Genomic DNA, 15,968 nt, shown 5'->3' with positions numbered 1-15,968 from the left:
TACGTTGGGTGGAGCACAAGTTTTCTTGACAATAGACCTTGCTAGCGGTTACCATCAGGATGCGGTCCATGAAAAGGACAGACCTAAAACGGCCTTCACTACACCGTTTGGCCTCTATGAATACCGGCTGATGTCCTTCGGGCTATGCAATATGCCCGCAACGTTCTAGCGGCTCATGCAAGCCAGCATGACTGACTTGGTGTTCCAAATTGTGCTTGGGGAAGTCGTGGCCTAATGGTTAGAGAGTCGGACTCGTAATCGAAAGGTTGCGGGTTCGAGTCCCCGGCCGGCAGGGATTGTAGGTGGGGGGAGTGAATGTACAGCGCTCTCTCCACCCTCAATACCACGACTGTAGTGACCTACATTTCACTGCTGGTTATACTCTGTATAATTGTGTATGTGACGAATAAAACTCTTGAATCTTGAATCTTGAGGTGCCCTTGAGCAAGGCACTGAACCCCCAACTGCTCCCCGGGCGCTGCAGCATGGCTGCCCACTGCTCCGGGTGTGTGTTCACGGTGTGTGTGTGTGTGTGTGCATTTGTTCACTACTCACTGCTGTGTGTGTGCACTTGGATGGGTTAAACGCAGAGCACCAATTTCGAGTATGGGTCACCTACTTGACAATACGTCACGACTTTACTTTTTTATCTACTTAGGTGACTTGTTGGTGTACTCGTCCATCTTTCACGAACATCTGGTGCGCCTTGAGACTGTGTTTAAAAGGTTGAGAGAAACTGGGCTGAAATGCAAAATGCAAAGTTACAGCGTAACGTTTTTTGTAATTATAGTGTACCTCCGTGTAGGTATAGGGGTATAATATGGTAACATTTGGGGAATAAAGGGGTAACAACCTGTAAAATTACAAATCATTTATACTGTAAGTATTTTGAAACCAAGGGGTACCTATTACCTGGTATGGCCTTAACAATAATCTTATATATGGGAGTGATTTGGAAAGACGATTCTTTTTATAATTTTATACTGGTATTTTATTATAGGTTCTCTCTAGAAATATGGCACATAGTCTTATAGTTCGTACTTGACTAACTGGGGCTCAGGTCAGGAAGCAGACAGACTGGCTAAACCGACAGTCTGCTAGCCGCCTGACGTCACAGAAATCAGTTAATTCTCAGCACATAGAGACTCTTTCACCTAGATATGACACTATAGAAACTGTGTCTTTTCCCCAAACTAGAAAATACAGTAAACATCCAAACCAAATTAGGAGTAACAATCTAATTCATGTTCAACATATAAAAAATGTTTACAATACAGAGAAACAATTTATAAAACTTGGCTTACTGAATATCAGGTTCCTTTCTACAAAAGCACTTTTTGTAAATGATTTGATCAATGATCATAACCTAGGTTTGCTCTGTTTAACAGAAACATGGCTAAAACCAGATGAATACATTACTTTAAATGAGTCTACCCCCCCAAGATTACTGCTATAAAAATGAGCCACATCCAAAACGTAAAGGGGGAGGTATTGCTACAATTTATAGCAATATTCTCAGTGTTTCTCAGAGGGCAGGCTTTAAGTATAACTCGTTTGAAGTTATGGTGCTGAGTATAACATTAACTAGATAAACACGTGTTAGTGATAAATCCCCTGTGATGTTTGTACTGGCTACTGTATACAGGCCACCAGGGCACCATACAGGCTTTATTAAAGAATTTGCTGATTTTCTATCTGAGTTAGTACTGGCTGGCTACAGATAAAGTCTTAATTGTTGGCGATTTTAATATCCATGTCGATAATGAAAAAGATGCATTAGGATCAGCATTCATAGACATTCTGAACTCTATTGGGTTAGACAACACGTTTCAGGACCTACTCATTGTCGAAACCATACTCTAGATTTAATACTGTCACATGGAATTGATGTTAGCGGTGTTGAAATTCTGCAGCAAAGGGATACTATCTCAGATCATTATCTAGTCTTGTGTAAACTCCATATAGCTAAAACTGTAAATTCTACTCCTTATTACAAGTATGGTAGAACCATCACTTCTACCATAAAAGACTGCTTTGTAATTAATCTTCCTGATTTATCTTAATTTCTCAGCATATCCAATAGCTCAGAACAACTTGATGATGTAACAGAAACTATAGACTCTCTCTTTTCTGGCACTTTAGATACAGTTGCTCCTTTACGCTTAAGGAAGATCAAAGAAAACAGTCTGACTCCGTGGTATAATGAGCACACTCGCACCCTAAAGAGAGCAGCCCAGAAAATGGAGCGCAGCTGGAGGAAAACAAAACTAGAGGTATTTCGTATAGCTTGGTGGGAAAGTACCCTATCCTACAGAAAAGCATTAAAAACTGCTAGATCTGATTACTTTTTGTCTCTTCTAGAAGAAAACAAACATAACCCCTGGTATTTATTCAATACAGTGGCTAAACTAACGAAAAATAAAGCATCAACAGGTGTTGGCATTCCCCAAGAGCACAGCAGTAATGACTTTATGAACTACTTTACTTCCAAGATCGATACTATCAGAGATAAAATTGTAATCATGCAGGCGTCAGCTACAGTATCGCATCAGATAGTGCACTATGTTAGTTGTTAAATCACTATGTACTTGTTAAATCATTGTAACAAAGTTTGAGGGAAGGAAGGAAGAAGTCAGAGTCGGCGTGACTGAGACTCAGGTAGTTTATTCAGTACTTTAAAACAAAAAAAGAAACACTTGTGCTCTCCGGCACTTCCAATAAACATAAGTTCACAGCACTTTGGTGGTTCGCAGCCACAGACGTCCTCCCCGAGTCCTCAGTCTGTCTCTCCCTACTCCGTCTGCCTCTCTGTGGCTTTTAGACTCTCTCCACGCCAATCACTGGAAACGAGAACCAGGTCATCATGAGTGTCATCATGCACTTGACCCACTTACTCACCGCTCGTCTCCAACCTCTCTCTCCCGCTGCAGACTCCGCTAACCACGCCCCCCTCACCACATACCCCCACCGCCCGACTCAGGCCGGGGAGCCGTCCGGCCTGCGGCCCCCCCCCCATTCCTGGAGAGGAAGTCCGCCACAGCCATCTGCGCCCCCGGCTTGTGGATCACCGTGAACTTAAAGGGCTGGAGGGCCAGATACCAACGGGTGATCCGCGCGTTGGTATCTTTCATGCGGTGGAGCCACTGCAGGGGTGCGTGGTCCAAACAGAGAGTGAACTCCCATCCCAGGAGATAATAACGGCCCACTGGATCGCTAGACACTCCTTTTCAATGGTGCTGTACATAGTCTCTATCTTTGAGAGCTTGCAACTGATGTACAGCACCTGCCGTTCTTCACCCTCTATCTCCTGGGCCAGGACGGCTTCAAGCCCCCTGTCCGATGCGTCTGTCTGCAGCAAGAAGGGGAGAGAAAAATCAGGAGAGTGCAACAGTGGTCCGCCACACAGAGCAGCCTTTACCTGGGTGAAAGCCTGCTGACACAGCTCCGTCCACTGGACCGGATCTGGTGCTTCCTTTTTAGTAAGGTCAGTCAGCGGGCTGGTGAGGTCCGAATAATTAGGCACAAACCTTCTATAATATCCCGCCAGCCCCAGGAACTTCCTCACCTCCTTTTTGGTCTTGGGTCTCGGGCAGGTCGCAACCGCTGCGGTCTTATTAATTTGGGGACGCACCTGCCCATGGCCCAAGTGGAAGCCCAGATACCTGACCTCCACACGCCCAACCGCACACTTCCTTGGGTTAGCCGTCAGTCCGGCCCCCTTCAGCGCTCTCAGTACAGCCTGCAAATGCTGCATATGCCTCTGTCAGTCGTTACTATAGATGATGATGTCATCTAGATACGTAGCGGCATATGCTGCATGCGGCTGCAGAATTTTATCCATGAGGCGCTGAAACGTGGCCGGTGCCCCGAACAAACCGAATGGAAGCATAACGAATTGGTGTAATCCGAATGGCATTGTGAAGGCTGTTTTTTTCTTTGTACAATAGTGATAAGGGGATCTGTTAAATCCAGTGTCGAATAAAATCGAGCTGTGCCCAGCCGATCAAGCAGTTCGTCAACCCGTGGCATTGGATACGCGTCAAACTTCGACACAGCGTTCACCTTGCGATAATCCACACAGAATCGTACCGAGCCGTCTGTTTTAGGTACTAAAACTATTGGGCTCGCCCAATCGCTATGGGACTCCTCTATTACTCCCATTTCTAGCATCGCTTCTAATTCTGCCTGAACTACCTTTTTCTTGTGTTCAGGTAAACGATACGGCCGGCTGCGAATCACCACCCTGTACCACCCTGACTCAGTCTCTATGTGGTGCTGTATGAGGTCGGTTTGCCCAGGCAGGGGCGAGAACACATCTGCAAACGCGGCTTGTAGCTTGGCTACATCAGCGAGCTGCGAGGGCGAGAGGTGGTCTCCCCCAGGGGCCAGGGCTAGAGATTGTGATTTGGTATTTACCTCTGGCCCGAGATCCTCCTCCCCACTCACTGCCGTCGCTAGCATCACTGACTCCGCCTGACTCCATTTTTTGAGGAGGTTGAGGTGGTAAATCTGACGTGCCCCGTTCCTGTCTGTACGAATCACCTCATAATTAAGATCCCCAACTCGCCGTGTGACCTCAAAGGGTCCTTGCCACTTCGCGAGTAATGTAGAGCTAGACGTAGGCAGTAATACAAGTACTTTTTCTCCCGGTGCAAATTTACGTAGCCTGGTCCCCCGGTTGTACAGCCGGCTCTGCCGGTCCTGGGCCTGGGCCTGTAACAAATTCTCCATTGACAGCCGCCCCAAAGTGTGGAGTTTTGCTCTCAGGTCCAGCACATATTGAATTTCATATCGGCTGTCTGAAGGCCCGTTCTCCCAAGTTTCTCTCAGGACGTCCAGCACCCCACGGGGCTGATGACCAAAAAGAAGTTTGAAGGGGGAAAACCCCGTGGAGGCTTGCGGGACCTCCCGCACAGCAAACAAGAGGGGTTCCAGTCACCTGTCCCAATTTTTGGCGTCTTCCTGGACGAACTTCCGAATCATGGTTTTTTATGTGTGATTAAATCGTTCCACCAGCCCGTCTGTCTGTGGGTGGTTGATGCTGGTGCGAATCGACTTAATACCCAACAATTTGTACAGTTCGCGTAACGTCCGTGACATAAACGCCGTGCCTTGATCAGTGAGAATCTCTTTCGGGATTCCCACTCGGGAGATTAACGAAAACAGTGTGTTCGCTACACTTTTTGCAGAAATGTTGCAAAGCGTCACCGCTTCTGGGTATCGGGTCGCATAGTCCACCAGCACTAATGCAAAGCGATGCCCGCGTGCTGATCGTTCTAATGGCCCGATGAGGTCCATACCAATTCTTTCGAAGGGGACCTGCATTAGAGGAAGAGGGCGCAATGGCGCTTTTGGGGAGGCCGGTGGATTTACCAACTGACATTCACAACATGCTGCGCACCACCTGCGCACATTCTCATGAATGCCCGGCCAAAAGAATCGGGTCATGAGACGATTTAGTGTTGCTGCCTGCCCTAAATGTCCCGCCATTGGATTACAATGAGCCGCCTGGAATAACATTTTCCGACGGCTTTTTGGTACCAACAACTGGGCTGTATCCTGCTTTGTCTGAGCGTCTTGTGTCACTCGGTACAACCGATCCTTCAAAATAGGGATAGGAGAGGAGACGGGCAGGCTGGAGACGCTGACCGTCGATGGTCTAGACCTGTTCAAAAGCCCATTTTAGGGACTCGTCTTGGGACTGTTCCAGGGGAAAATCATTGCGCGCAGGGAGGATTAGCCTCTCATTGGCGCTCTCTTCCCCCAGCTCAGTATCCCGCGGCCCCGGTTCAGCCACTCCCACCTGCGCGTCCACTCCATTCTCCAGCTTCCTCTTTCCACAAGAGACATCCGCACACAAATACCCCAATAATTGACTAAGCGCTGGCCAATTTGTCCCCAAAATCAGCGGATGCCGGAGGTGCGGGTTAACTGCCACCTCCACACTATGTTTTTGCCCCCGAAATTGAATAAGTGCGGACATTAGAGGGTATTTCACCACGTCCCCGTGTACGCACCGAACAGGAACCATGCGGCTTTTATCCAATGCTTCGAGCTGAATCAGTCTTTGGTGGATCGAGGTCTGGTTACAACCGGAATCCACCAAAGCGAGATAAGTACGCCCCTTAATACTCACAGGTACTTGGTACAGGCCAGCTTGATCGGGGGCAGCCTGTGGGGTGTCCGGGACCCGGATCATTGCCCCCACCTCCATCACTGGGCACCGGTCCATGAAATGCCCCGGGTCCCCGCACCGCCAGCAGGCCGCCCCAGGCCTCCCCGCCGCCCTAGAGGCAGGAAGTGGGTCAACGGACTGACGGGGAGAGATCGGAGAAAAAGTCACGGCTGCGGTCCCTGCGCTGGCTAGCCCCGCCCCCCTGGGTGGCGCTCTCGGACTGGCAACCGGCTCGGAAGGCGGAAGGAACTCGAGCAGGCATGCCCGGACGGGACCTGGGAAGCGGGACAGGACGAGGGGAAGGGGAAACATTAAGGGAAGAGAGAGAGAGAGAAACAGCTGGCAGAGATTCGCCGACTCCTGGGCACGCCACCATCTGGTCCTCCGCCAATTGGATGGCTAGATCTAGCGACATCGGGCGGTGGCACTGGACCCACTCTGCCGTCTCCTTCGGGAGACGGCCGATGAACTGCTCCAGCACCACTCAGTCCAGGATCTGCTCGACGTCGCTTCCCCCGGCCAACACCCATTTGCGGCAGGCATCCCGGAGCTGCTGAGCTAACACGAAGGGCCGGCCACTATCGCCCAGATCCAGCGACCGGAAGCGCTGGCGGTGTTGTTCTGGGCTCAGACCGACCCGCTGGAGGATGGCTCGCTTCAGGTCAGCAAAGACCAGGAGGTTATGGATGGGCAACTGTTGGGCCGCCACCTGCGCCTCCCCCGATAGCAGAGGTATGAGACGCACTGGCCAGTGGTCTCGTGGCCACCCACATGCCTCGGCCGACTTCTCGAAGAGATTGAGGAAAGCTTCCGGGTCATCCTGGGGCCCCATTTTATTCAGGGGCAGATGCGTGGGGACAGCTGGGTTTCTTGATGACGCCCCCCCCCCCCTGCCCATATCCAGCTCCGCAACAGCTTGCGGTCCTCCTGCTGGGCCTGCACAAGAGCCTTGAAACGCCGTTCTTGGTCGTCCCGCATCTCCAGCAGCGCCTGATGATGTTCTTGGTGGAGGCTCGTCGGCGACTGGATCACTTCCGCAAACGGCGAACTTGGCGGTGACAGCATGACAGCGGCGGCCGGGCTTCTTCCTTCCCGGGTTTCGGCACCAGTGTAACAAAGTTCGAGGGAAGGAAGGAAGAAGTCAGAGTCGGCGTGACTGAGACTCGGGTAGTTTATTCAGTACTTCGCAGCCACAGACGTCCTCCCCGAGTCCTCAGTCTGTCTCTCCCTACTCCGTCTGCCTCTCTGTGGCTTTTAGACTCTCTCCACGCCAATCACTGGAAACGAGAACCAGGTGAGTGTCATCATGCACTTGACCCACTTACTCACCACTCGTCTCCAACCTCTCTCTCCTGCTGCAGACTCCGCTAACCACACCCCCCTCACCACAATCTTCTAAACCAACAACATGTATGTTAGACCCTATTCCATCTAAACTACTAAAAGAGCTGCTTCCAGAAGTCAAAGATCCTCTTTTGGCTATTATTAATTCATCATTGTCATTAGGATATGTCCCCCAAACCTTCAAATTGGCTGTAATTAAGCCTCTCGTTAAAAAAACACAACTTGACCCAAAGATCTAGTAACTAGTTAATTACAGACCGATCTCAAATCTCCCTTTTCTGTCAAAGATACTAGGAAAGGTAGTATCCTCACAATTATATTCCCTCTCAGAGAAAAATTGTATCTGTGAGGAATTCCAGTCAGGATTTAGACCGTATCATAGTACTGAGACTGCTCTCATTAGAGTTACAAATGACCTGCTTCTATCATCGGATCATGGTTGTATCTCTTTATTAGTGCTACTGGATCTTAGCGCTTGATCTTTTTCCATCTCAAAAACATATCTAAATTGCGACCTATGCTCTCAATGTCAAATGCAGAAATGCTAATTCATGCGTTTATGACCTCAAGGTTAGACTATTGTAATGCTTTATTGGGTGGTTGTTCTGCATGCTTGATCAACAAACTACAGCTGGTCCAAAATGCAGCAGCTAGAGTCCTTACTAGAACCAGGAAGTATGACCATATTAGCCCGGTTCTGTCAACACTGCACTGGCTCCCTATCAAACATCGTATAGATTTTAAAATCTTGTTAACTACTTATAAAGCCCTGAATGGCTTAGCTCCTCAGTACCTGAACGAGCTCTTAACACATTATAGTCCTCCACGTCCGCTGCGTTCTCAAAACTCTGGCCATTTGCTAATACCTAGAATATCAAAATCGACTGCGGGCAGCAGATCCTTTTCCTATTTAGTGCCCAAACTCTGGAACAATCTACCTAACGCTGTTCGGGAGGCAGACACACTCTGTCAGTTTAAATCTAGATTAAAGACACATTTCTTTAACCTGGCTTACACATAACACACTAATACGCTTCTATTATTCAAATCCATTAAAGGATTGTTAGGCTGCATGAATTAGATCAACCGGAACCGGGAACATTCCCCATAACACACGATGTACTAATTACATCATAAGAAGAATAGCATCTAAGCTAATATTTGTCTATTTCTTTCTTATTCTGTTTCTCAGTCCGTGTCCGGATCAGATGGTGGATTGGCGCCGGGAGATGTCTCCCTGATCGTCGGCGGAGGCCGGGACAGCTGGATGAGCCCCGGGAACATATCCCCAGTGAAGACCTCGACTTAAATGCAATAAAACTAAAAATATAATAAAATACCTAACTACATAATACTAGTATTGTTAGAAATTGCAACACTATAAAATAGAAATAAATACATTTATACATTTAACATTTTAATTAAAACAATAAGTAAACCATAAATAAACAATTATCTCCTGGCCAGAGGAGAACTGGCCCCCCAACTGAGCCTGGTTTCTCCAAAGGTTTTTTTTTCCTCCATTCTGTCACAGAGCGAGTTTTGGTTCCTTGCCGCTGTCGCCTCTGGCTTGCTCAGTTGGGGACACTTAATTTCTAGTGATTATCGTCAATTTGATTTCGCAGATACTATTTAAACTAAACTGATCTATACAATGACATCTCTGAACTCAATAATGAAATGCCTCAACTGAAAATTGAGCGTTTAATCTTATTTTTATACATTACTGACACTCTATCCTCCAATTTATAATAATAATAATAATAATAAATAATTTGATACTGTTAAGTGTTTCGATACAATCTGTAGTTAAAAGCGCTATATAAATAAAGGTGACTTGACTTGACTATAGGTCTAGATATTTTACCATACTATTATTAAAGGAAACATGGAGATTACTGAACAACAAAACTGGACATCTAATGAAATGAATTAATGAGTTTCAGTTATGATTTATAATTCACAAGCCAGCTAACCTTATGAAAGCTTATTTGTCGATCTCAGCACCTTCACACCAGCAACTTCCCAACACAACTATCACCAAATAACTTTGCAAAAATTGTAGCGTAGACACCCATTAATAAGACTTCTGCTCCTCTAATTTTTTCCTTTTGATCTTGCTGGGTGTCACATTGTTCTGGGAGCAAGGGAATGAAGGAGCGAGGTAATGAGGAGTAAACTTCTGTGAAGGTTTTAATCAAGACAAACAAAGGTACAAACACACTCTGCGATGACATTTAACGCCAAACACAGGACACTGGAAACACTGGGCTAATAAACAGGATAACGAGGGACTAAATGAGGGAACTAAGGACACAAACCTGGAAACTAATAAAGAACTAATGAAACACAGCTGGGACTAATAGAACTGAATGGGGACAGGAGCAGGAAACACCAAATAAGGGCACAAGAGGGAGGGAAACACAAGACATTGGGAACCAGGACTGACAGTGGGTGCTTAAAGACAATATTCAGTAAAACGGATTAATTTAGTTGTACTTGAAACTATTGAAAGAGATTTCTGAATAATTAATTACACTATGCTATCTTCTGAAGAGTTGCTTTATATTTATATTAAAGTTGTAATTATAACTGAATTTATTGATTCCTGAAATAAAGAACTTTGTGACACTGATGCTACAAGAATCGACTCTCTTCTTTCTCTTCTTACAAGAGAAAGGTATAAACAGAAAATCACAAGATATTTTGGACGTGATCCCAATATTATGATTCAGAAGCATACTTAAGTGATGCTTCTGACATGGGCTTACCTTTCTGAAAACCAAGGTTAACTGTCAGATCCCAGTCTACAGCCTCAACTGAATATTTAACATAATTATGATATAACCAAAAGAAGTGGCCCGTGACTGGGCACCCCTGGTCTATTTGACACTGAAGAAATAGACACAGGACACTGACACTGAAAATAAAAAATACTTAGAGGGGCATAAATATAAAAAATCAGGCTTGTTTTAGTTGGGACAATTAATATATTAAGTTAATATACAAATGTACAGAAAAACAGATTTAACAATGCTTCTGTAAAGTTTATTTTAATCTGTATTCCTGTTAAAATAGGTCGCATTTAGAGACTTCAAGTAACAAAACCAGTAACAAAATAATTCATGTGTGTCAGATATATTTATACTTCTAAGGGTCAAATCGGTGAAAAATAGCGTATTGTGTCATTGCATAGAGCTACTATGCAGTGTGAGTCTATATTTAGAAGCAGCACAACTGGAGTGGGTTTGGGAAAGCCGTGCCTATGAAAGTGATAAGGCCAGGGAGGAGACACATATTTCAAGGATTATAAATTCCTGTCACACGGACACACACACACACACACACACACATAAAGGCACATTCCTTGTCAGACAGGAGACATCCCATCGATTGCAGCTGCTTCTCATAGACATATTGCCTCTCTGCCTTAAAGCTTGAATTAAGTTTTTTGAAAATCTAAAAATGCAGAAAGTTTTGTGTGAGGGGTAGGTTTAGGAGTAGAGTTAGGGTAAGGGGATAGAAAATACAGTTTGTACAGAATAAAAAACATTATGCTTATGGAATGTCCCAATAAAACATGAAACCTCAGTGAGTGAATGCGTGCGTGTGTGTGAGAGAATGTCACTGATTCATACATGTTGCTGTTAGACGCATGACATAAAAACACTCAAATGTGTGGGTTTTTTGGACTTTGTTCTAACCCCATGTAATTAAAATAACAATAATAATAAAATCTTGCCATTATATGAAATGTTCTTCCTTGACATCTATTAGATTAAATGGAGATCAAATGGAGACCTGTGCTTTCCATGTTTCCACTGAAGTTTCATAACAGACTCCAACAATATCCCAATCTGTTCTAAGGTATGCCAACTACAACTAAGTATCAAATCAAATGTCATGTTTTTATATACATTTTAGAAGAAACATGGAAGACAGAGTTGATACGTGCATGAAACATTACGGGAGCACTTCATTAAATATTCTGATACCACTAAGCAAGATCACTTTTCTAGTAACAGATAGCTGTATGCTGTTTTTGTGAAGCAGTGCATGTTGCTTTCACAGTTCCTATTTTTTTACTGTATTGTGCTAGCATACTTTGAGACTGTTAGCTCACATTCTTGCTAGAATTAATATTGTTTTTTGTTTAGTAAAATATTCTGATCATATTTAAGTCAATAGATGGTTGAGCTGTACATAATAATGAGATTAGCAGTGAATGACTGACAAGTTTGCAGTAGTTCCTCGACTGAGACTTTGACTCAAGGGGAAATTGCACTATGCTTTCCTTCCTTCTTTCTTGTTTATCCTGAAAAATGCAATAATAATATAAAAAGAAATATTGACATTGTAAAGGTTTTCTATACATCTTATTTTATGCTGACAATATTTACAGTTTTCTTATTTAAAGACTCCATGAAATATCTCACATCCTGTGCATTGGATGTGAGATACAGGTTGGGCTAAAACACAGCCATGAACGAATATTTTGCTGCTTGCAGTTTGGTGGAAGGTATTAGGAAGGACACTGTCTTTCTAGAGAGTATTGGACCAACATTTTTATTTGCTCCATGAGCAAGATATGTCATGAGTATTTTTGATCTGTTTTACAGGAGAAAAAAAAGAAACAAAAAAATGATTCACAATTTTGAATGTGCTACTGCTAAAATATATATACTGGCATATAGATGGCCGAAAAACATGGACTAAAATCCACAAAACTCAAATTATGGTTTAATTTCCATTTTTAAAGATATTAAGCAACTACACAAAGTTAAACATATTTGATATTTTAAGGCCCCTGAAATTTCAATTAGACAGATCTATTAGTTAAAGGGGTGTGTCATTAAATTGTCATTGATTAAACATTGAAAATTAGTGTCTGGGGTTACAATGAAAATATGTGTGATTCAGGTTTTATCAAAAAGAACATAAAATCTCCTCAGGAATTACTATAGCCACAGTAGTACACAGCAGTGCTGGCATCATACAGTACAGTTGAGATTAGGTTGGACCCCTGCAAAGGTACATGGGGGACCCCATAAGCGAGGCATTGCTCAAACTCCACTTCATCCACCATTTCACTAGAACCTTGATTCTGAGCTGCTGCAGGGGCCTGTGAGTGTGGCTCAGGAATGCTGTGCTTATATGTGTGACGATCAACAGGGAGTGACAATTCCTCATAAGGACGCTTCAACTGAGAGTTGGAACTATAATGGTCATCTAAAGTTGAAGGACAGTTCAGGTAATCAGGAGGCATGGCTTTATGAGAAGAAGAGCTTTTGTTAAAGATGGTGTGAGATATCGGCTGGGTGAGGGAATTAAGATGAATACTAGAACTGTGACTGGTTTCTGGTTTGGTACTTTCATTAAGAGTTTGCTGTGGGTGAGCATTGTTCATTAGATTAAACTGTGTATTGCTGGAAGTGTGTGAGTTAGGATTGGTGTGTGTGTTGATGTTGCAGTGAGTAATGCTGTGAAAATGTGTGTTTGTGAGTGATTTCATGTTAGTATGACCATGCATGTTGGTGAGAGGGTTTGTGTTTTCCTGAAAGTGGTGCTCTTGGTGGTTATGGTAGCTGTATGCTGACTGATGGTGATTGTCCTGAAGATGGGCAAAAAACTCAGTTGTCCCAGCGTCCATATGAGAGGGGTCGGGTGAAGGCAAGCTGTAGGGCTCAAACAAAGTCTGGGTCTCACAGTATGGAGGCAGCCTAGCTTGGGGCAGTTCTGAATATCCGACACTCATGCCCTCCATGCCCAGAGGGTTCTGAGCATCCCCCACCCCATGAAGCACAAAGTTGGAGTCCAGTCGTTTATTTCGTTTCACCTCTTTACGACGCCGTGGACGATATTTGTAGTTTGGGTGGTCTTGCATATGTTTCACTCTGAGACGTTCCGCCTCCTCAACAAAAGGCCGTTTGTCCACAATTGGTAAAGCTTTCCATGACTTGCCTACAAATAATATGAAAGAGAATATAATATAAATTATTAAAGGGTTACTCCACCCCAAAATAAAAATGTTGTCATTAATCACTTACCCCCATGTCGTTTCAAACCTGTAAAAGCTTCGTTGGTCTTTGGAACACAATTTAAGATATTTTGGATGAAAACCGGGAGGTTTGTGACTGTCCCATTGACTGCCAAGTAATTACCATTGTCAAGGCCCAGAAAAGTATGAAAAGCATTGTCAGGATAGTCCATCTGCTATCAGGGGTTCAATCTGAATTTTATGAAGCGACGAGAATACTTTTTATTCGCAAAGAAAATAAAAATAACAACTTTTTTTAACAATTAATCTCCTCTGTGTCTCTCTGCGTCACTGTAGCGCCATTTTGGAGAATATCCACTGAACGCAAACTGCGTACGCACTTCTGTATTGGCCACAACACAAGGATACATCTATGTGTATTTACTCTTTGATTTGAACCAAAATAGCGCATCCTTGTGTTGCGGCTGATACAGAGGAGTGTACGCGGTTTGCGTTCAGTGGATAATCTCCTAAATGGCACTACGGTGACGCAGAGAGACAGAGAGGAGACGAATTGTTAAAAAAAGTTGTTATTTTTATTTTCTTTGCGTACAAAAAGTATTCTCGTTGCATCATAAAATTCAGATTGAACCACTGATGGCAGATGGACTACCCTGATGATGCTTTTCATACTTTTCTAGGCCTCGACAGTGTTATTTACTTGGCAGTCAATGGGACAGTCACAAGCCTCTCGGTTTTCATCTAAAATATCTTAAATTGTGCTCTGAAGACCAACGAAGCTTTTACGGGTTTGGAACGACAATGGGGCAAGTGATTAATGACAAAATTTTAATTTTGGGGTGGAGTAACCCTTTAAATTAATTCAACACATTGAGACAGAACATTTATAAAAAAAAAAAAAACAAGTTCGTAAATAGATTGTGGACTGCACATTGAGCATTTTACATAGTAATATCTGACATCATGCTTGATATTTGAGCATAATATCTATGGATGAATATATCAGATTTATTCTAATTTATTCCATTTATTCTATTCCAGAATTTGTGTATGTAATAGTTCCTTATCACACTTAATGATACATAATTTCATACTACCTGCAAATAACATTATTATAAAGCAACAATGGACAAAATATAAACCAAACATTTTAGAGCAGTAAAAAAAAAGTTTCTGTTAAATCAAAATATAAATATAAATTACATTAAATATTATATTATAAAGCTAAATGCCAACTTTGTTGTGTGGTTCACTGTCAGCATCGCTTATTCACTTACAATTGCTTTAACTTGTATAACTATAGATTTTAGCCATTTTGTCATAGACACATCATTCATAGTTTTAGATAGTACTAAAATGATTCAGATAAACCTCTAAGTAATATCAAACTGAAGTAAAAGTGTTGCAAATAGTTGCAGAAAATATATATTTTTTTACACATGGAAAAAGCTGTAGGCTTTACACATACATGCTGAATGACAATATGACATTAGCGGTGCAATGAATCAACTTTTATCACACTGGGACAATAACTTCCATATGTAATGTGTCTGCGTAAAGTCGAGTTCTTGTTATACATTTGACGCCAATATGCATATTTCCCACATTATTATTATTATTAATTTCAAACTGTATTTATAAACTTGATTTATAGACGATGTTTTATGAGCAATGATTCTTTTGATTTGAATAATTCTGTTAAAAGCTATTTCATTAATCTCTATCTTTTAAATGAATACATATTACATAATGCAAAACATATGAAACAAGCGAAAAGAAAAGAAAATAAGATTAAATACAAAATGTATGTTTTTTTTTTTTATCTCTACTCACCAAGCATTTTACTCAGCTCTGCATTGTGCAGATCTGGGTTTTGCAGCGCAAGTCTCTTGCGTTCATCTTTCGCCCACACCATAAATGCGTTCATCGGCCTGCGGATGCGCGGCTCGCTTTTTCCACGCCCGGGACTGAGCGGGTCCACCCGCGCGCACTGCCTCATGCCAGACATCAAGACTGAGCTTGTACCTCGGGTCTGGCTCGGGTCTTCACTGGCGTAACCCGCATCGGGACTGCTCATCTCCTACACGCACCGGGCGCGTATCCTTGGTGATCACTGATGAAGTAGACTGTAGCCTCTGGTTGGCCTAAACAGCTTATCCTTCGGTTTTTTTTTATTTTTTATCAGTTTCCCTTCGCTAAACGCATACAGTATATTCAACAGTAAGGTCAGAAGTGCATAGCGAGTTATCAGGCAGCTATAAACTCAGCAGCCACCAATCGCAACCCGGGTGGGCGGACCGCGCCGTGAAAGGTGTGAAAGAATCCTTATTCAGAGCGTTTCGCCTCACGGGAGACAAGACTGGAAACATTTTGCTTTTCGGGAGGTCAGCTTAAAAAATACAAATAAAATAAGGACGAGGGGACGAATCTGTTACCTCACATGTAACATAT

General features: G+C 43.5%; 1 protein-coding gene across 1 annotated transcript; it reads right to left on the bottom strand.

Annotated features, from left to right (window-relative positions):
• Positions 1-9,688: 9,688 nt before the first annotated feature.
• Positions 9,689-15,753, bottom strand: LOC306872533 (uncharacterized protein). The gene is made up of 2 exons (XM_079421138.1): positions 15,351-15,753; positions 9,689-13,480 (listed from the first exon to the last, which is right to left on the bottom strand). The coding sequence occupies exons 1-2, from the start codon at positions 15,592-15,594 to the stop codon at positions 12,468-12,470; spliced, it is 1,257 nt and encodes a 418-aa protein (XP_079277264.1). The 5' UTR covers positions 15,595-15,753; the 3' UTR covers positions 9,689-12,467.
• Between the last annotated feature and the right edge of the window lie 215 nt (positions 15,754-15,968).

This window comes from Barbus barbus, assembly GCF_936440315.1.
Source record: "Barbus barbus genome assembly, chromosome: 1".
In the NCBI taxonomy this organism is placed as follows: Eukaryota; Metazoa; Chordata; class Actinopteri; order Cypriniformes; family Cyprinidae; genus Barbus; species Barbus barbus.
This window is presented reverse-complemented; position numbering and strand designations above follow the sequence as displayed.